The 22,496-nt window shown below is 42.1% G+C and overlaps 1 protein-coding gene across 2 annotated transcripts; it reads left to right on the top strand.

Annotated features, from left to right (window-relative positions):
- Window positions 1-825: 825 nt before the first annotated feature.
- LOC138198534 (calcium-activated potassium channel subunit beta-2-like) lies at window positions 826-21,574 on the top strand. 2 transcript variants are annotated; one of them, XM_069149975.1, is made up of 5 exons: window positions 826-902; window positions 17,449-17,556; window positions 17,656-17,826; window positions 17,911-18,106; window positions 18,243-21,574. In XM_069149975.1, the coding sequence occupies exons 1-5, from the start codon at window positions 853-855 to the stop codon at window positions 18,525-18,527; spliced, it is 810 nt and encodes a 269-aa protein (XP_069006076.1). In that variant the 5' UTR covers window positions 826-852; the 3' UTR covers window positions 18,528-21,574. The 2 variants fall into 2 exon arrangements, with proteins under 2 accessions (XP_069006076.1, XP_069006077.1); XM_069149976.1 differs by lacking the exon at window positions 826-902 and adding an exon at window positions 3,348-3,411.
- Window positions 21,575-22,496: the final 922 nt, after the last annotated feature.

The raw sequence follows: 22,496 nt of genomic DNA, 5'->3' as shown, positions 1-22,496 counted from the left end.
CCGGAAGTTATCGGAGAGGGAGGCCAGGTACAGCACAGTGGAGAAGGAGTGCCTGGCCATCCGGTGGGTGGTCGACTCCCTGCGGTACTACCTGCTGGGACGCTCATCCACCCTCTGTTCGGACACGCTCCGCTCCAGTGGCTCCACCGCATGAAGGATACCAACGCCCGGATCACTCGGTGGTATCTGGCGTTACAGCCTTTTAACTTCAAGGTGATCCATAGGCCGGGGGCGCAGATGACTGTGGCCGACTTCCTCTCATGCTCTCGGGGGTGTGTGGTTTGGCTTGGCTGCAGGGGGGGCAGAGTGGGGGAGTGGTTCAGGGAACGGTGCCGGGAAGAGGCGTAATTAGCCCAGCTGAGCCTGATTGACTGATTGTCTCTCTCTCTCCCCATAAAACGAGCAGTGAGACACCGGGCAGGAGGTGTGCGTGGAGGCACAGACGGACGTGGAAATGGACGTGGCGGCAGGAGAGCGCAGACACGGTGGCGGGGTGGATTGAACTGAAAATAAAACCGATTGAACCCACCGCAGTAACAGACTCTCGTTACAACCCTAAACTTACTATATAATAAGTATCCCCAAAAATGCCAACCCTGCTGCTCGTTTTCAATGATTTCAATATGAACGTTGAAGCCCCACCTTCATTAAACGGAGTTGATATGAGTGTGTAGTCGTTTTCATTCTCTTCCTCCAATCAGAAAGTGAGCAAAGCCTCCACTTCCTCCAATTCTCTTTCTGTTTGCTTATTGGATTCCACTCCATCCTGTGGACCTGTGTGTGTGTGTGTGTGTGTGTGTGTGTGTGTGTGTGTGCAGTCCTCCCAGTCATACAGTCAGACAGTAACACAGCATGCTGCAGCAGAGGAGCTTCAGAGGGTCCGGTTCCTGCTGCACCTCAGGGTGAGCCCCCGATCTCTTTTTCCATCTGCAGCTCTAATGTATGTTTCACCTCCTGGTTTTTAACTCTTCAACATGTGACACCCTGTTTGATTTTGTTTTGTATGACAGAAAGACAGCAGGAGGAGCTTAGTCAGCCATATTGAGCCTTCGGGTTTAGAATGCTTATGTCACAAACTGATAACTGTTATTAATGTACGTAAAGATCCACATGTAGATCTTTAGTGTCCTAAATTCCACTTTATGTTTTTTGTGGAAACTACAAATATAATTTCTGTAGTTTAAACCAAACAAATTAAAAACGAATAAAATGTTTCCTCTTTCATGTGTGAGTGGACTATTCGTGACCACGAAGGTGCCTCCTGGTTATCTGTTGTTGAAACAGTCTTCTGAGAGTACAACTAAGTCACAAAATGTGAGATTAAACGTTAAAGCTAAGATAGCTAAAGATAATACATCTGCTCAATAGGTTTAAAACCCCTCCCTGTTGTTTTGTAAGGTGCTTACTGTAGCAGTGCCACATCTTAAGGATCCTGATACATTCATTTTTCATTTGTGACTGTGTGTACTGAGGTCAGAGTTTCTCCTGTTATGTAGGCCAACAGTAAATATTCAGTGCATCGTAGAGAGCAGACAGTGCAGTGAAATGATGTTTAAATTGTGAGCAGGTGCACAAAGTGTCTGTCATGAGTGTCCATTTGAATCTTGCTTCTTTTTACATATTTTCTTTAAACGTGGCAGTAATCTGTTCCTACAGTTTGCTAGTGGCTGTCAACATTTCCATAACCTCAAAGCTGCACTAATAATTAATGGATTAAATAACTTTGTGAATTATGACACTAATTACTTTTAGGGATGCACACACAAAAAAATATCACCAAGCTGCAGTCTGGGTGCAGTCTGCAGAGCCTTTTAGCATCTTTAAGGTCATTGTTTTGGTTTTACAGCTTGCAACATTAACTTTGTTTTAAATTTGAACTGTGTGAAAACCCACAACCCTTCTCAGTAACAAACAATAATGTTAGTGACTGTGAACATCGTGAAGCATGTGGCAGAGCCACGTATTTTCTCCTGTTGATGGAGGCAAAAACAGAGCTCAAAGGAGCGTTATTATTAGACTTAATAAGACGCGGACATGTCAGAGTTTTGTTTTTAGGAGAACAGAATATTTTTCACAGGTTTCAGTTTCCTAACAAGATGTCCCATAAATCATAGTGTATGAGTTGGTTTTGACCAGCCATAGGAGTCATTTTAGGGGTTATGAGGACTCTTTATTGCCTTATTGATGAAGTGCATTATAAACGTATTGGTCAGACACCTCAGACATTTTAACCTTATTCATTACTACTTTGATGAGAAAATATTTTTTGTCCATCACCTTTGTTGTTCTTTTTCTTCTCGCAGTCTTTTATACCTTTCTCTCTCTCTTGTTCTCTTGTTACGACTATTGAGGCCATTGTAGGCAATTGAAAAATAATATTAATGATAATGGACCTAGATTGATAATCCCAAAAGTAATTTTAGTAAAAAAAAAAAACTCTAAATTTCCTCGATTAAATTTGTAAATTTACAAGAAAAACTCTCAAAAATTATAGTCACATACTTGCATGAAAAAAACTCTGAAAAAAGTATATTTATTTTGTTAAGGAACTACATCACTTGACTTTGCTAGGTTGGATGAATCTGTGTATTATGCCTGCAGTATGACCTGAGCAAATTATGAGCCTTTTCATACTACATTGTAGTCAGTTATAGAAATTACTTGTACCATTGTAATTTTAAACCAGAATCATCATGTTATCATAAGTATCCACATGTTGATGACTTTGCTGTGAGTTAGACATGTGAGACTATATAATCTCAGATAAATGGGAGATTTCTACTGCTTTAATTTAGGAAATTCTGAGACCACCTCCCACGGCTCCTCCTTTTTTTTTTTCAATAGCCCCGTGTACTTTTCTCGACATAGACCTATCCAACCCAGTATCACGGCAAAGCGTGTAATGGCCAAGCCCATCTACTACAGCAAAACGTGAGATAGCTACACTCTGAGATGTCTAGGCGTGACAGTTGCTATAGTCGACTGGCGTGTCTATTACATGCTTTTGCCTGGATCAATTTATAGGAAAATGAAATGTACTGCATAAATTCAACCATGTGATTTACTAACGCCTCGACAGCCTTAAGCCTAGCTTTCTCGATTTTGCTGTAGTGGACAGGCGTGTCTATTTCACGCCTTGCTGTTATACTGGATTGGTCTCTCTCTCTCACATCCCACAGACAATCACCATCACATTGTAATTACAGTGAGAGCAGTGAGGGGCAGTGTGTTACTATGGCTGCTGCTCAGTCTGCAGTATGATCGGCATGCTGGGGGCTGGAGCTGCTTCAGTCCTGATAGTATCACATGTTGATTCAGCCCAGCAGACACTTCTTCACTGAGCAATGGATTTAAAACACAAAATGAACACCTGCAGCCAGAAAACCTCCTGAACTTCTGCTGCAGTTGTAGGTGAGTTCATGCAAATTTGACAAAATGAGAAAACTTGGAAAACCTTCTGATGCCGTTCGAGAAGGTGTTTGATTACACTGCTGAAAAGTTTTCAGGGTTACTGGATGTGATAAGGGTGCAGCCATGGCATCAGAGACGTTCCCTCAATATGTGAGGTCTGTCTGTATAATAGCTGCCTTTGTCAGTCTCCGACATGGAAACTAAATCAGTGCGGAGTGTTTTATAGTGGTGGTAGATTCTGATGTCTGATAACTTGACCTTCATTGTGCTGGAGAAGTTTCAGCAGTGTTTTGTACAGAACTTGCTCTCAGCCATGTTTTAACCGGACGCTGAGCAAAATGTGTCAAAGTTTTTCCTCGCAGGATGTTTTCATCAGTGGTGAAAATGTGACATACTGACTGCAGCTAAACGATGCTGCTGCAGAGATGTAGAAGACTTCTGATGTTAAAGGTGCTCTCGTCAAAATTCATTATTGGATATGTTAAAGATTTTTATATTGTACAATGTATTAAATGCTATGTTCAAAGTGAACATTGTTGTTGGTAGTGACAAAACCTCAGAGAATTATAACAAGACTCTCTGAGGAGGCTTTTAGCATCTTTTAGCATCTTGTTTTTCTTAAAGATCCAAAACTTGAATGTTTTGTTTCACTGTCACTGCTCTCACCAGCAAAACCCCTGAAAGTCCACTGCAAGAAAAACAGACAAAAGTGAGAAACAATGGTGAACATAGTGGAGTATTTTAAAGCTAAAGGAAACCTTTTTATCTATATACGTTATATTGAGTGGAAAAAAACATAACGTTGAATTAATGCAAATGTTTTTGTTGGCCTGATGTGTAAAATGTTCACAATTTCAATTAAAGGTACTGTATGTCAGTGTTGAAATTACATTTATATATTTGTTCATCTTTTTAATGTCCTGAGTTTCATTTGGTTTAATTTGTTGTATATTTAAACACTCTCCTGTCTCTCTTCTTGGTATTACTGCTCCACTGTGTCGGCCTTTCAAAGCCATAAATGTGTGTGTTTGTAGTTTGTGTGTGAAAAGCAGCTACCCATTGGGTGGGAAGAAAAGAGAGAACCCATACTGTATATGTGGTAATAATTAAATGCAGCTGGCAATTCTGTATAATTTCAAAACACAGTAACAAAGGAGCCAAATAAACCAGATTTTATTAAATATTTCAAGAGACATTGAGAATTGAATGTGTAGTCAGGTTGACAACCGCTTGTTAGACATTTTGTGAAAGTGTATTTTTGCATGTTATTTTCAGTTTGACAGGAAAATATATATATATATATATATATATATATATATATATATATATAGAGGGTTCACTCCATCCAAATATGAAGGAAACATTTTTGGTGAAGGAAATATGTTTCCTTCATATTTGGATGGAGTGAACCCTCCACCAGCTACCGTAAACTGCAGCTCAGCTGATAATTTAATGACATGTACTAAACTGACTTCCAAGCAGAGTGGCTCATTCCATCAATGTTACCTCGCTGAGGAGCCGCTGAGTTTGGACTGAACCATTAACAGCAGCTGTCTCTACCGCTCTGCCATTAACACCCATTCTAACAATCACAACAAAATATGTGGCAGACAGGCCAACTTTAATCTACGGTACATCACACCATCCTGCTCGGTGTCTTTCTCTTCCTGTGCTCCTCTATCACTTTCACATGATGCTACAAGTTGAGGAAACAATATTCGTCACTTTATCGTGTGGTTTGTTGTTTTGATTGTTACCTGCTTCCATCTATGAATAAATTATTTAATGTTACTTTTTAGCTCATAAAGAGAAACAGACAAAGGATGCTACAGGTGCTCCAAGGGGGGATGCCTTTGTGTGTGCTGTGACATTTCAACCACTAGGGGCATCCTAAGAAAAAATTTAGCTGTGAACTCTTGACCTCTAATACCAGCGGGTATTTTCCATGTAACCTTTTCAGTACCAAGGTGATGAGATTCAAGATAGCATGATCTCATGAAGTTTGAACACACTGAACAGATGTCCAGGATGCCCAGGCTGACAGCTGTGTCGTCCACGTCGCTTTACCCCACATCTGCATCTCCACTGATCAGTTGACACTCACGACATTTTACTTCAGCCGTATTTTATCAGCTGCACTGCGGGGACTTGACTCTTAACAAAGATGAACAGCTGTGTCAGACTCTCACTGTCCGTTCCACAGTCAGCCAGAAAAAGACAACTGCAGACGACGCACACTGAACACATGCCATCCACATAACCTTCCAGAAAAAGAACCATGACATCACTGCTGAGACGCACCTTCTGTGTGCCTGTTTGTATTAGTCCTGTTGTAGGGACATAACTCTGTTTTCACAGTGACACTGTGGGGAACTGCCGTCCTTGTGGGGACAAAACTAAAGTCCCCTTAATTCATAATGTTTCAGGGTAAAGACATGAGTGCGTGTGTGTGTGTGTGTGTGTGTGTGTGTGTGTGTGTGTACAGGCATGGCCGTGTGTCTGTGAGTCCAACCGTGTCACCGAGAACAGCAGCACCTGTGCCGTCACCCTGCCACCTGACTGTCCTGCCTTCCAGGAACGCTGAGGATTACGTGTCAGAGAGACAAGTGGCTTGGCTCATGACCTGTTTGAAATGAAGCCAGCGCATGTGTGTGTGTGTGTGTGTGTGTGTGTGTGTGTGTGTGTGTGTGTGTGTGTGTGTGTGTGTGTGTGTGTGTGTGTGCAGACGTCTAAGGATGCTGTTGGGGATATCTTACAGATTGTGTGAACGTGTATATGTCAGAACATTTGACCACATCAGAGAACATTCTCCATGTGGTTTCAACAGCACAATAATTTGCTGTCCATGACCTTTTCAGCAGATATAATAAAGGATAATAAATAGCTCGGTGTTTTTATCCACATAAAATAGCAAGACATGTGGAAACCTTTTAGTTCCCTCATAATGGAACATGCTTTTTGTAATCTATTGTACATGTTGGCTTTAATAGACATGTTAGTCACAGTTGAAGACTTGCGTCTGAGGGTTTGTGGATCCACATCGGCTCTTCTTTCTTCCTCTTCTTTTCCAACTCTGTTTCCAAAATATTTGGGACGCTGTGTAAAATGTGATTACAAACAGAATGCAATGATTTGCAAATCATTTAAACCCATATTTAATTGAAAATAAACCAAAGACAACATATTAAATGTTGAAACTGAGAAATGTAATGCAATTGTTTTATGAAAAATATTTGCTCATTTTGAATTTGATGGCAGCAACACGTCTCAAAAAAGTTGGGACGGGATCAAGAAAAGGAAAAGTTGTGTAAAGACGAAAAAAAAAATACCTGGTGGAACATCACACAACAATTTAATTGTTAATTGGCAACAGAGCAGTAACATGATTTGGTATAAAAAAGAGCTGCAAAAATCTAAGAATAATAGATAGATAGATAGATAGATAGATAGATAGATAGATAGATAGATAGATAGATAGATAGATAGATAGATAGATAGATAGATAGATAGATAGATAGATAGATAGATAGATAGATAGATACTTTATTAATCCCCAAGGGGGCATTTTTTTGCTACAGCAGCATTATAGATACAGGAAAGAAATAAAACAACAGTAAAATATTAAATATAAAAATGCACAGTATATACAATAAATAGAATGAAATAAAATAGAATAATTAAATTAAATTAAAACTAACTAAACAATAGTGCAAATATTTAAACATACAAAAAAACAGACAACCAACAGTATTATTGTTGCATGATGGATTTTGCCAGAGAGGAGTTATTGTACAGTCTTATTGTAGTGGACATAAATGATCTCCTGTATCAGGAATGATCTCCTGTATCAGGAACCATCTCCTGTATCTGGAATGATCTCCTGTATCTGGAATGATCTCCTGTATCAGGAATGATCCCCTGTATCTGGAATGATCTCCTGTATCTGGAACGATCTCCTGCATCTGGAATGATCTCCTGTATCAGGAATGATCTCCTGTATCAGGAATGATCTCCTGTATCTGGAATGATCTCCTGTATCTGGAACGATCTCCTGTATCTGGAATGATCTCCTGTATCTGGAACGATCTCCTGCATCTGGAATGATCTCCTGCATCTGGATCAGATCTGTGATACAGTCCGTCATGCTGTTAATGTCCTCCCCATGTGGTCCACACAGCACATCCCAGTCCGTGGACTCAAAGCAGTCCTGCAGGGTGTCTTTAGCCTCCTGTGTCCACCTCCTCACAGTCCTGGTGGTCACAGGTTGCCTCTGCACCAGGGGAACATACTTGGGAGTCAGCAGGACCAGGTTGTGATCAGACCTACCAAGGGGGGGGGGCAGTAGTACTGTATGCATCCATGGCATTAGCATACAGTAGGTCCAGAGTTTTATTGTTCCGGGTGGAGCAGTTAACATACTGGTGAAAAGTTGGCAGTACTTTATCCAGACTGGTTAAAGTCTCCAGTAACTAACAAAAATGCACCGGGATGCTTCGTCTGAAGTTTGGACACAGTGGAGTGGATGGTGTCCACTGCTGCCTCTACGTCAGCTGATGGAGGAACGTACACAGCGATAACAATGGCGGACGAGAACTCCCTTGGTAAATAATACGGATGCATCCCCACGGCTAGAAGTTCAATGTCCGGGCTACAGAAACGTTCCTTCACACACACGTGGTCGGGATTACACCACCTCTCGTTCACATAGACTGCAATCCCTCCACCTTTCTTCTTGCCACTCTGAACAACGTCTCCGTCCCCCCGAACAGTCCTGAAGCCGGGTACGGCCGCGCTGTGGTCCGGGAGATGTGAGTGCAGCCATGTCTCGGTGAAACACATGATGCTGCACTCCCGGTATTCCCACTGGGTTTTTACCAGCGCGCTGAGCTCGTCCGTCTTGTTGGCCAACGACCTCACGTTCCCCATTAAGATCGCCGGTACCAATGGTTTATATTTCCTCCTCTTCACCTTCATCTTAGCTCCAGCTCTGCAACCCCGACGTCTTCTCCAAAGTTTGTCTGGGATTTCAGGCCTCGCTCCGGGCAGCAGCAGTAGAGGTCTACTCAGCGCGATCAGCTGATCACGAGAGTAAACAAAGGCCCCGGTCCACTGTGCGTAGCTCTCCGTTACGAAGAGGGAAAAAAGTAGAAGAAGAGCCACCAGAAAAGAGGAAAAGCTACGGTCCATTGTCTGACCGTCACTTAACAAAATGTTAAAGAAACAAAAACAACTCAGAAGAGGAGAAAGAAAGAAAAATATTTAAAACACACTCAAGGGGGGGAGCTGCTGTAACAGGCTGCCACTAGCACGGCGCCATCTTACTTCTAATAATACTAATGTTCCTCAACGTAAAACTACAAAGAATTAGTGGATTTCATCGTCTACGGTTCATAATATCATTAAAAGATTCAGAGAATCTGGAGAAATCTCTGAACACAAGGGACAAGGCTGGAAACCAATATTGGATGGTGGTGATCTTCGGGCCCTCAGGCAGCACTGCATTAAAAACACACTATTCTGGAGTGGAAATCACTGCATGGGCTCAGGAACACTTGTGAAAACCATCGTCTGTGAACACAGTTCATCGCTGCGTCCACAAATGCAGGTTAAAACTCTCCAAAGAAGAAACCAGATAGAAACATGATCCAGAAACACCGCCGCCTTCTCTGGACCGAGATCATTGAAGATGGACTGAGGTGAAGTGGAAAACTGTCCTGAGGTCTGATGGATCACAATCTGAGATTCTGTTTGGAAATCATGGACGCTGCATCCTCCAGGTTAAAGAGGAGAGGGACCTCATGTTATCAGCTCAGTTCTGAAACCAGCATCTGTGATGGTACAGGATGCATTAGTGCACATGGCATGGGTAGCTTGAACATCTGGAAGGAAGCATTAATGCTGAATGAGATATTCAGGTTTTGGAGCAACATATGCTGCCATCCAGACAACGTCTCTTTCAGGGAAGGTCTTGTTTATTTCAGCAGAACAACGTCCAACCACATTCTGCACGTATTCCAACAGCATGGTTCTCTAGTAGAAGAGTCCGCTGATAAACTGGCCTCCTGCAGTCCTGACCTGTCAATCATTGAAAACATCTAGAGTATCAGGACATGAACAATGCAACTAAGGAGACCCTGAACTGTTGAGCAGCCTAAATATCAGGCAATAATGTTCAAAACTCCAGAAACTGGTCTCATTTCCCAAATTTTCACCTCTTTCAGTCCTGGACAGTGACGTTCTGCCCCCCTTGAAACGTGAATGTCACTCAGAACACCTCGCCCGGCTCATTGATTGATTGCCGTAGACTTTCTGAAGCATCTCAAGGGTCTCTGTTGACAATTTCCAGAGTTTGACAGAAAATCGGATGTTTCTGTGCTCGGTTTTAGGTCCATGGTGAAATCACAAAAGTTCACGTACCAGCGGTCACAAAAATGTGTGGAACTCAGGTGCTGATGTTGATCAAGAGACGTAACTTAGAAAAGGTAATTGCTTTCCTCGTGCATGTACATGACCGTGCAGCGCTCCGTTAATGCTCTACAGTCTCTGAACTTTTTCATTTTACCTTGTACCCAGAGTCACTGTGTGATTATAGGCATATGGCCGCGGTCCGTTGGTAAATCTTTCCAGTCGTTGCATCCTAATGAGTGCACGACCAAGTACAAATGAAGGTGGAACAAAAAGCTGAGGGCTGGTGATGACTTGAAAAAACTTGAGGACCATCTGGCAAACAAGTGGTGGTAACGTATCAAAACGGGCTGATGATGCAGTGGCTGCAGCTGGGGCAGATTGGGGAATTCGGAGCAGATGAGGTGGAAACTGGGCATGAAGAGTAACAGGGACTGAGGACCTCTGGTGGTTGGAAGGAGCAACACAAGGCACAAACCAAACAACAAATGGGGCAGACAAAAGTCCAAAACTATGACATCCAGACTATAATCACAACAAAGACCGAAGCATTACTCAGCCAGAGGCGGGCTAACTTAGAATTTCAAAATAAAAAATTTGAAAGTAAAAAGTAAAACTGACTAGAATTTATTAAACATTCAAAATAAAATAAAATGATTAAAACTCGGTGGCCCCTGAACGTTTTTTGGGTCATTGGAGATTGGTGCGTTTCACCAACATCTCTCCATTTACCGTAGTAGAATATTGAAAAGTTCTGCCCTTCACATTTTATATTTAGTAGCAATGTTTAGTGACACTACAGGAACTAGTGTACCCTTAGGGTGGAGGCATTGAGGTCAAAAAGTGGATGGGTTTATATGGCATTTCACTTTTGCTGCGTAACCATAGCTTATTTTCCACAAGTTTCGCTAAACTTAACCATGATCTAGTTGTTGGTATATACAGATCCTGTCATGGAAAAATGCTGGTGATGAAACCAGATTTTTTCAATAGTCCAACATCGTCACCAGCCATCCAATTACAGTGATGAACCACCGATACTGGTCCTGGATTGGTCCACCCTTCAGAGTGGCTGTGCAGATGCTAATATGGGCCAAGTACCCAGACTGTTATTCACAGTGAAGAAAACTGAAGCTGTGACCCACAGACGGTGCAGCCTGGCTCAGTTTGGTGTCTAATTCAGCTGTTGTTCTTCCTCTGCTTAGAGACAAGTTAGTCAGTTGTTCAACAGACTGTATGTGTGATGGCGGGGTGTGGTTAGCTCAGCTGCAGGAGGTAGAGAGTGGGAGGAGTGGTTCAGGGAACGATGCCGGGAAGATGTGTTGAGCACAGCTGACCGAATACGAACTGATGAGCACAGCTGAGCTGGATGGGGGCTGATGAGCTCTCCCCTAATAAAGGGAGCAGAGAGAAGGAGGCGAGGAGAAGAGGTTGCACAGAGACATTGTTGTGTGGGCCGGGCAAATAAAGGCATGTTACACCCGAACGTCTGACTGAGCGCGTCATCTGTCTCCAAGGAACCCCCACGGTAGCTCAGACCTGCTACAGTATGGTTGGTTTGTAGTGCTCAATTTAAACAGTCAATCTCTCCAAACCTGACCACATATGAGATGACAGAAAAGTTCTCTCCACCTCCATGTAACTATCCAAAAGGGTTTCTGACTTTATGTTTTTTTTTTAAACATTGACATTGACAACCCTAACCCCAAAAAAATCAAATAGAATCAATTCCTTCCTGACTGTTAAGCTCAGTCCACACAGCCCAGCAGCCACCACCCACATCCACACTGCCAAATGCAGATGAGGCTGATGTAAACTGAGACCTCAGACTGAACAGCAGACCTCCGCCATGCAGACCTGTAGCTCACAGTTTGGAGGATGGATCTTTATTTTCTCAGTTTTCTGCTGAGTAGAATATATGAACAGATTTTAAAACTAGCAAAACTAACAAAAGTTAATTTTGTTTTACCTAGAGTGTTTGTATGGGCTAAAGGGATTTCATAGTCTTTGATACCTAACTTCATTCTTGTTGTTGGGCTTCAGCAGATAAATTGAGGAGTACTGAGCCTTTCTCTCAGGCAGCAGTCACTAACATTGAATGCATTGAATGGCAGCAATCATTTGGATAAAGGTTCAAATGAGCTGATGTGTGACTGCAGTGAAGGTGCCATGTTAGGGGACAACTGCTCCAACATTGACTTCTGTCTGACTCCACCATCACAACTCAGGTGAGCTCGGTTACATCTTCACTAGTTGTGTGGGAACTATAAAATGTGAGCCATTCCTTGGTTATCATTTGGTGACACCGATAATTTCAATAATTTACAGTGCACACATGATGATTCTGTTCAGTTCTTGTGTTTTAGTTTGAATCGTCTTGCAGTCTTCTTCTTTTATCTTTTAGTTTGTGTTTATTTTCACTAGTACAGTCTAATCTAATAGTGTTGTTACTTATTATTTGATGAGGTCAGGTGATTTAAACTGAGATAACCTTCTGTGGTAATATTAACAAGAGATTTTTCCAATGTTCTGTATTATCAATTGAATCACATGAAATGATACAGTAGCTTTTTGCATTAAGACTTGAGTTGCATACTTGACAATACTCAGTAATATTTACTCATAACATTAGTGAAAAAACATCTTATATCTAAAATAGCTGCAGAGTTAGCCAGTCATGGTGTGAAATGCCTTTTGGTCTTCTTTGAAAAGGAAAAAGATGGTGCAGCCCACGAATAATTTTATGAAGCATTGAAATTGTGGAATGGTGCATTTACAACTAAACAATATACAACTTGAAGTGTTTGAGTTTTTGACTAGTGAAATTTTTTTTTTTTTTTTTTTTTTTTTTTTTAAACATTTTCTTATTAAAAAATGACAAAAGTATGAGGGGGACTAATAACCTTATTTAGCTTTGTAAAAGAAATAATTCATTTTTTTTTTTAAATTGCAAAAAAAATACACCCTTTTTTTGTTTTTTTGCTGATATCAATATTTTTCAGTGAGAACAGTCTTCATAAATATACTGAAACATTGAACTGAAAATATTTATAGCACAGGTAATTCCACCACATTACTCTTGTCTTAAAGATGAATAATATATAATCCATAAATAAATGTATGATATATTTTGTATGCAGCACCCTCCTCCAGTTTAGCTGGCCGGCAATCAAAGCAAAGGATTCCTGGTTATTTGTAGTTTCTTGACAAAATGAGCTCTATTTTACTAAAATGCAATTCTTTGCTTCCCACCAATGACCATGAATGAGCTGCAGTTAAGACCTCCACTGTCCTAAAAACCTGCTCTGAAACACTGTCATCAACTAACCAGACAGAATACACAATAAGGAAAAACAAATATGTATTCAGGCACACGTCAGATGGTCTATCGTTCACGGCCCTGTTACTTAATATACCGAGTGTGTGTGTGTGTGTGTGTGCGTGTGTGTGTGTGTGTGTGTGTGTGTGTTTGTGTGTGTCTGTGTTTGTTAGTGTGTAGTGAACCATGCTTCAGTCAACATTCAGCACTCTCGTGTTGACTAGTCCTGCTTTAGTCAACAGGTGCAAACAGCTTCCGAATGTTTTGGTCTTCTGTTTTGTTCTTTTTCATTTAAACGCCTCATCTGACTTCAGACTGTCTGTATATGGACAGTTACATCTTCTCTGTTCTTCAGTGGGACGAACAGAGACAGAAAGACAGATGGAGAGACAGAGGGAGATGTCTTAACACATAGGGGCCTATTTTCATGTGCCAGAACAGGTGCAGCTCAAGCTCAGGTGCGCCGGAGGGCCAAGTATGTGTGGCAAACATGTATGTTGGTGAACACAAGGGCAGGTCCAACTCGGCACGGCACAGTGGTGAAAATAGGAGGAATAGATAATTAGAAGTTGTGTCACCAATCAAATCAATCAACATACTCGTCTTCAGGCTCTAACAACTAGATTTATAGCACTACGAGTCGGCCTCCACGGGCTGATGATCTTAAATTCACTTTAGAAAGCTCACGTTAATTTACAAACAACATTGATACATGTGCTCCAAACCTCACTGATGTTGTGGTGCGCAACTTGCTGGCGCTGCACTTGCTCTGGGTACAAAATTAGGCCCAAAATCATAATTTTTAGTATTTGGTGGAAAAGTGTTTGATCCACAGCCCACAGCAGGTGTGTTGTATCTTCTCTGGCAAAGCTCCCGCAGATATTCACTGCAGCCACCTTCAGCTGATTGGTTGGTTATCATCTCATCAGTCCTCAGAGCTTTGTTCCAGAAATGTATCAGGTTTCTGTGAACTGCAGTCTGACATGACCTGATTATCTACTCATCTTAAAGACCTTTTGCTCCTGTTAAGGTGAAGGTTAGGGTTAAGGTTAGGGTTAGGGTTAAGGTTAGGGTTAGGGTTAAGGTTAAGGTTAGGGTTAGGGTTAAGGTTAGGGTCAGGGTCAGGGTTAAGGTTAAGGTTAGGGTTAGGGTAAAGGTTAGGGTTAGGGTTAAGGTTAGGGTTAAGTTTAAGGTTAGGGTTAAGGTGAGGGTTAAGGTTAAGGTTAAGGTTAGGGTTAGGGTTAATGTTAGGGTTAAGGTTAGGGTTAAGGTTAGGGTTAAGGTTAAGGTTAGGGTTAAGGTTAAGGTTAGGGTTAAGGTTAGGCTGACCTTTGGTCCTCCTCTCTTGCTTGAAGCTATACGGAGAGGTAGGTATACTGTTTATTTTTTTAAATGTCTGCTATAAAGAATGAAAACATTGCTGTAACAGTAAATCACAACAGTGAAGCATTCATTATTGAATGTTTCTCTGTGGTTCCAGTGAGTGTTGACTGACCTTCATGACATCAGCGTCATGAGGGAGGGTGGTTTCCATTTGTGCTGGAGGTCTTAAGCTGTAAAGGAATGAAAGTATGTGTTGCAGACAGCCTGTGCACATACCACTTCATGTGTGTGTGTGCTGGACCTCTTCCATCAGTTTAAAAAGATAACGGTCTTTAGACAAATATAGCACTGGAAGACACAGATGTAGACCTGTGTAAGGCATGCAGCTCGTCAGCACACTCACCACACATCAATCAAACTGACACATCTTCTCAGAAGAGACATGTGTCAGCCCCACACTTAGTTTAGGTTACATGTTTTTCCACACTAAACAGAAGACGTGGGCAGATTGAGAAGCTGTCACACTGAACTCCCAAAACATATTTCATTGTGGGAGAGTAATCAATCAAAAAGCAAAAGGAGCAGGTCAGTCCCCAAAGAATTAAAAAAGACTGGATGAATCCACACATCTTAATTTATGTCCAATAGCTTCTATTACATTAAACCACCTTGTGTTTAAATACTTTAAGAAAAAGGTATAATCAACTTCACACTCAAATCTGTAAGAAACAATAATTGGTTGATTTACTTTTATAAAATGTAAAAAATAAACATACAAAACAGAAAATTCCGTCTTGTTCAATTGGCAAACAAAACAATTCAAAAATGAAATAAGGCTTAAACTCAGATTCTAAATTAATCTCAAAACTTTGTCACATAAGCCGGCCGAAACAAAAAATAAACCCACACTGTTGCAGGCTTGAGTCGATGAGACCCAAAACTATTGGTCGGTGCACTCAAACCAGCGAGAAAAATAAAAGTGTGGTACCTTAGTTCAGAGTTTGAGTCTCTGGTTACCTGGTGAAGAACGCGGTGGCAAGCAGGGGTCCGAGCTGGTGTGGTCGGTCCCACGTCAGCAGATGGCCTTGGGCAGCTTGAGCGTGGCTTTGGGTACCTTAAGCGTGGCCTTGGCACATTGAGCGTGTCCTTCGCCACCTTGAGCGTGGCCTTGGGCACCTTGAGTGTGTCCTTGGCACGTTGAGCGTGGCCTTGGGCACCTTGAGCGTGGCCTTGGCACCTTGAGCGTGGCCTTGGGCACCTTGAGCGTGTCCTTGGCACCTTGAGCGTGGCCTTGGACACCTTTGAGCGTGTCCTTGAGCGTGGCCTTGGGCACCTTGAGCGTGGCATTGGCACCTTGAACATGGCCTTGGCACCTTGAGCGTGTCCTTGGCCACCTTGAGCGTGGCCTTGGGCACCTTGAGCGTGGCATTGGCACCTTGAACATGGCCTTGGCACATTGAGCGTGTCCTTCGCCACCTTGAGCGTGGACTTGGCACCTTGAGCGTGGCCTTGGGCAACTTGAGCGTATCTTTGGCACCTTGAGCGTGGCCTTGGGCACCTTGAGCATGGCCTTGGTACCTTGAGCGTGGCCTTGGGCACCTTGAGCGTGTCCTTGGCAGCTTGAGCGTGGCCTTGGGCACCTTGAGCGTGTCCTTGAGCGTGGCCTTGGACACCTTTCAGCGTGTCCTTGGCACCTTGAGCGTGGCCTTGGACACCTTTGAGCGTGTCCTTGAGCGTGGCCTTGGACACCTTGAGCGTGGCCTTGGACACCTTTGAGCGTGTCCTTGAGCGTGGCCTTGGACACCTTTCAGCGTGTCCTTGGCACCTTGAGCGTGGCCTTGGGCACCTTGAGCGTGGCCTTGGCAGCTTGTAGTGCTGCCTGGAAAACCTTCAGCGCTCCCACATTGAAAACGGTGAACTAAAGCCTCCAGTAGTGGCTGGGTTGGTTCACCAGTGGCTAAAAGTCCATTCACTTTGCTCATGAATGCCAACAAACACACTTTCGCTTTTACCAAATCCATCCTGCATCATCATTAACACCGTTGCACTTATTCTATTTTATTTGTATATACTATGCATTTTGACATTTTCATATTTATACCTTTTCTACCTCTAGTATCTATCTATCTATCTATCTATCTATCTATCTATCTATCTATCTATCTATCTATCTATCTATCTATCTATCTATCTAACTACAGTATATAACCATCAACTGACAGGTGCTGAGGTTAGAAATGTGCAGAACATGTTTGCAATTATTTTGTCATGATCCTGGAGGTCATTTAGTTTTTGACATCAGAGTATCGGAGTAGTACCAAGATGCAACTGTAATTGCAGTAAGACAGTATATTTGTCCTAGTGGATTCGGTTGCTGCTGTATGCCAGAAATTCATACCATAATCTGAGGCTCGTGATTGTGTATCTACTCTGGTTTTTCCCCTCCAGTCACCTTCCTTGAAGTTTAATATTTGTTCATGTTACCTTGGATCGGGCTCCATCATTCTGTATTGTGAGACTTGCAGGTTAATGGAGATGGTGGCTCTGATCTGGTGTCCTTTGTTCTGTTGCTTTGTGACCATATAGGCCTTATCTATGTGGTGCTACTGTGGTCAAGCAGCTTTGAAATTGATTGGTTCACTAAAAAAGGTACCAGTTGATAATGCACTGTTAATGGAGTAGTTTTGGAATTTTGGACATAAATTCCTGATTGCATCCAAATAATTGTTGGTCAGAAGTTAGTAATACTTCAGGTGTATCCTCAGCATCTTTAAAGTACTCTTAAACCTATGCTCACATGCAAGGGCAGGATCTTTTCAATGACGCACACCTCGAGGATAAGGACTCTTTAACCCAAAAGTAGATGGTGATAATGTATTGCCCGAGGTCAATATCATCTTAAACTGGCCCCAGGACCTTCAGGACAACAGAAAACAGATGCAGTGCAGAGTCTGTTGTTTTTTTAACGATAGTCTTTGTATATTTTGCAGGTGGGTCAGCTGCTCTGGTAGCAACAGTGTTCTTCAGTTTCCAGATTCCTCAGAAAGTATGTTTCTGTGGGCAGGAAGTAAAGCAGCAGATGGACGAAGTGACCGCAGGTGAGAGTTTATCTCGTCTTGCTTGTGTTTGGATTGATGTCCAAAGATCAGGGCCACAATCCCCTTTAGTCTTCAGCTACAGCTGTTAACCTCCTTCAGATCCATCTACCAGAAGATTCGAGAGTATGATGTCCTGGACAAGAGGAAGACGGTGACGGCTCTGCGGGCGGGAGAAGACCGAGCCATACTGCTGGGCCTCAGCATGGTCTTCTTCTCTGTCATGATGTACTTCGTCCTGGGAATCACCGTACTGCGCTCCTACTCAGACAGGTAACATCCAGTGAGAAGACCATGAGATCATCCCATGCAGCTTCTTGTGTTGTGAAATCAAGGCGAAATGATCTTTCTGTGCAGTGTGTGGACAGACGAAGCCAGCTGCACGATCGTGAACTCCACCATAGTGTGGGATGTGAACTGTTCATACAGCTGTGGAGCAGAGTGCTGGAAGAGTTCCCGTTACCCCTGTCTACAGGTCTACGTCAGCCTCAACTCCTCAGTGAAGACGGTCCGACTGTTTCATAACGAGGAGACCCAGGACAGCAATCCCGAGGTACTCACTGCTGTTGCGTCCTGCAAGTTTTTTTTTTTTTACTGGCATCTCTGGCTTGACTGTAGAGGATTCAACTTTTGAAATTGAAAGTGCAGTTTTAAAAGACACTTTTCTTTTTTTCTATCCTCTCCTTCAGTGCTTCTACATCCCAAAGTGCCATAAAGACTACGCAGCCACGCATGCCGTAGTTGAGAACATTTCGGAGCGTCTCAGGTCTCAGCACAGAGTTCAGTGTTTTGTGGATCCTGCAGACAGAATGGACAGCGCCATCCTGACCCAGATCTACGGTCGGGTCGCCGTTTTCCACTCCATGTTCTGGCCGACCTGCACCTTGATTGTAGGAACCATTATCATTGCCATGGTGAAGCTGACCCAGTACCTGTCCATCATGTGTGAGAGACTGAGCAGCATGAAGAGGTGAAGGACTGGAAGGCCACGTTGTCGGATGGGACTCCCCTTTAATGAACAAGGGCACAACTGAAGCCGTTCCAAGGGTCTAAGACTGAAAGACCCAAGAGGAGGCATGAAAGCTGAGATGTGGTCTGTCTGTGACAGCCTGAACATTGCCCGGCACTCAGAGACATTCTGACAATCACAAAGCAGCTACGAAGAGAAGCATGCAGTTCTGACCCAGGGTCGAACTCAGATTTAAAGATAATTCAAAGTCTTTATGCAGCTTCACCTGCTGGAGATTGAAGCTCACGAACAGTCAGACTAACAATCATTGAAATTATCCTTTTTGTTGGCCAGATGGTAATTTTGTAAGACTAGTACAAATATCACACAGTATTTGAGTACCTTATTCTGCTTTCTATAATTTGACAGTAAGTTGTTTGAGGACATACTTCTGGATGTGATGGATTTATGCCACTCTCGCATCTGCATGGTAAACAAAAAGCTACAGCCTGCAGAGAGCTTAGTTTAGCATTGCTAGCTACCCTGGGTCTGTCTGAAGTAATAAAACCTACCCAAGAGCTACAAAGCTCACCAGTTAACACATATATGTATTCTTTTTATTTTCTTAATTCACGCTAGCGGATTTCACCTCTTCTCAGTTTTTATGCTAAGCTAACATAAGAGCGCCATCCTGTCATTTTAGATTTAGTGTACAAACATGAGGGAAGTTGCATTGGTACAGTGCATCCGGAAAGTATTCACAGCGCTTCACTTTTTCCACATTTTGTTATATTACAGCCTTATTCCAAAATGGATTAAATTCATTTTTCCCTCAAAATTCTACACACAATATCCCATAATGACGTGAAATATTTTTTTTAGAAATTTTTGCAAGTCTATTAAAAATCAAAAATGAAAAAAATCACGTACATAAGTATTCACAGTCTTTGCCATTACACTCAAAATTGAGCTCAAGTACATCCTGTTTCCACTGATCATCCTTGAGATGTTTCTACAACTTGATTGGAGTCCACCTGGTAAATTCAGTTGATTGGACATGATTTGGAAAGACACACACCGTCTATATAAGGTCCCACAGTTGACAGTGCATGTCAGAGCACAAACCAAGACATGAAGTCCAAAGAATCATCTGTAGACCTCCGAGACAGGATTGTATCGAGGTACAGATCTGGGGAAGGGTACAGAAACATTTATGCAGCATTGAAGGTCCCAATGAGCACAGTGGCCTCCATCATCTGTAAATGGAAGAAGTTTGGAACCACCAGGACTCTTCCTAGAGTCGGCCGCCCGGCCAAACTGAGCGATCGGGGGAGAAGGGCCTTAGTCAGGGAGGTGACCAAGAACCTGATGGTCACTCTGACAGAGCTCCAACGTTGCTCTGTGAAGAGAGGAGAACCTTCCAGAAGGACAACCATCTCTGCAGCACTCCACCAAGCAGGCCTGTATGGTAGAGTGGCCAGACAGAAGACACTCCTCAGTAAAAGGCTCATGACAGCCCACCTGGAGTTTACCAAAAGGCACCTGAAGGACTGTCAGACCATGAGAAACTAAATTCTCTGGTCTGATGAAACAAAGATTGAACTCTTTGGCCTGAATGCCAAGCGTCATGTTTGGAGGAAACCAGGCACCGCTCATCACCTGGCCAATACCATCTCTACGGTGAAGCATGGTGGTGGCAGCATCATGCTGTGGGGATGTTTTTCAGCAGCAGGAACTGGGAGACTAGTCAGGATGGAGGGAAAGATGAATGCAGCAATGTACAGAGACATCCTTGATGAAAACCTTCTCCAGAGCGCTCTGGACCTCAGACTGGGGCGAAGGTTCATCTTCCAACAGGACAATGACCCAAAGCACACAGCCAAAATAACAAAGGAGTGTCTTCGGGACAACTCTGTGAATGTCTTTGAGAGGCCCAGGCAGAGCCCAGACTTGAACCAGATTGAACATCTCTGGAGAGATCTGAAGATGTCTGTGCACCGACGCTCCCCATCCAACCTGATGGAGCTTGAGAGGTCCTGTAAAGAAGAACGGGAGAAACTGCCCAAGAATAGGAGCCAAGCTTATAGCATCATACTCAAAAAGACTTGAGGCTGTAATTTCTGCCAAAGGTGCTTCAACAAAGTATTGAGCAAAGGCTGTGAATACTTATGGACGTGTGATTTTTTCGTTTTTGATTTTTAATAGATTTGCAAAAATTTCAAAAAAATCTATTTCACGTTGTCATTATGGGATATTGCGTGTAGAATTTTGAGGGGAAAATTTTGGAATAAGGCTGTAACATAAAATGTGTAAAAAGTGAAGCGCTGTGAATACTTTCTGGATGCACTGTATATTTCTGTAACACCTGTAAGGAAATCTGTGTATTTCCCCTAAGTGTAAAGCTAGTTCTTTGATAGCTCTTTACCAAAAAGTGAATTTTTTATAAAGCTGTCCGAACAAGGGCTGCTATTGTTTAACTGGCTGTTTGGTTTATTGATCTGTTCTCAGATGTTAGAAAGTTTGGATATAACACTATCAGTTGGGATTGTTACCCAGAATGTCACAAGTGCAAATTTAAGTCTAACAGGGTCATTTTTATGACACTGATATTATTCTGTTAACTTGACTGTGACAGTTTCATTTTTTATGACTTTTCTCACTATGTGTTTATTGAGCTATTTATTGCTTCAATAGCTTATGTTAAAATATCAACACTGACCGGACATCTGCATAAAACATGTTATTGTTTTTCTAACAGGCTGTGGGTGAGTTTAAAAGAGAGGCAGGTTGAGTCTAACAATAACTGTAATAGGAAAGTACTGTGTAAAAAAGATTATAATGTAATCTTTGCTTTTGCAAGTGATATTATCTAACAGAAGATGGTTATGTTGTTATGTTTTATCTTGTCATGCTGAGGCTGCAGACCAGTTGATATTCTGCACATGATTGCCGCATGGAGAGGGAAAAAAATGGCCTCCTACAAGGAAAACCAATGAATGTTTTTTTCTACAATCCTGTTTCTAAAAAAGTTGTGGCATTTTGTAAAATGTAAATAAAAACAGAATGTGATGATTTGCATATCATGTAACCCATATTTGATTTAAGATAGACCAAAGACAACATATAGAATGTTGAAACTGAGAAATGTTGTTTTATGAAAAATATTTGCTCATGTTAAATTTGATGCCAGCAACATGTCTCAAAGGGGTTGGGACAGGGCCAAAAAAAAGACTGGAAAAGTTGTGCAATGAGTCAGAAAAAACACCTGGTGGAACATCTCAAGTAATTAATTTAATCGGCAACCAATCAGTAACTTCATAGGGTAATAAAAAAAAGAAAGTGTGGGGAAATAGTGCAACAATTTAAGAGTAATGTTCCTGAACGTAAAATTGAAAAGGATTTTAATATCATCAAAAGAGTCACGATCTAAAAAAATGGCCGTAGGCAAGGGACAATGTTGAATATCAAAATTGAATGGTCGTGATCTTCTGGCCCTAGAATGACGCTACATTAAAAGCAGCCATGGTTCTGTAGTGGAAATCACTGCAGTGGCTCAGGAACAACCATTGTATGTAAATAAAAGGGAGTTAAAAGGGAGTTTTTCCTCCTCACTGTCACTGCGGGGAATGTTGATGTAATGTTGGATGGTCTCGACCGAACTATGTAAAATGTCCTGAGATTACTTTTGTTGTGATTTGGTGCGATACACATAAAACGTAATTGAACTGAATTAAACTGTATTGAACTTGAGCGGGGTAAAAGGTGTTATATTTACACCTGTATTGCACAAAAAGACAGAATATGGAGGTTTTTTTGCTCTTGAGAAACAACAACAGAAACATTTTAATGTTGTGATTTTTCACTGCATTAATACAATTTAATTTAAATTGAATTCCCTGATTAAACCTGTGCCACAAGCTCCTTCAGATGAGGTCACAGCTGTATCTGTGAGTTTGTAAAGTTGAACCTTCCTGTATAAACCCCTTTGCAAAAG

This window comes from Embiotoca jacksoni, unplaced genomic scaffold, assembly GCF_022577435.1.
Source record: "Embiotoca jacksoni isolate LCO1_2020_lvr unplaced genomic scaffold, fEmbJac1.0.p SCAF_16, whole genome shotgun sequence".
Classification (NCBI taxonomy): Eukaryota; Metazoa; Chordata; class Actinopteri; family Embiotocidae; genus Embiotoca; species Embiotoca jacksoni.
Note: the sequence above shows the minus strand (reverse complement) of the source record. Positions and strands in the feature narration are given on the sequence as shown.

What these genes read in the sequence shown, in the direction of transcription:
- LOC138198534 (XM_069149975.1), top strand. Translation starts at nt 853, where the DNA reads ATGCTGCAGCAGAGGAGCTTCAGAGGGTCCGGTTCCTGCTGCACCTCA. An exon ending in GGTTCCTGCTGCACCTCAGG is followed by an intron (nt 903 to 17,448) that starts GTGAGCCCCCGA and finishes TATATTTTGCAG; the next exon opens with GTGGGTCAGCTGCTCTGGTA. An exon ending in GATGGACGAAGTGACCGCAG is followed by an intron (nt 17,557 to 17,655) that starts GTGAGAGTTTAT and finishes AACCTCCTTCAG; the next exon opens with ATCCATCTACCAGAAGATTC.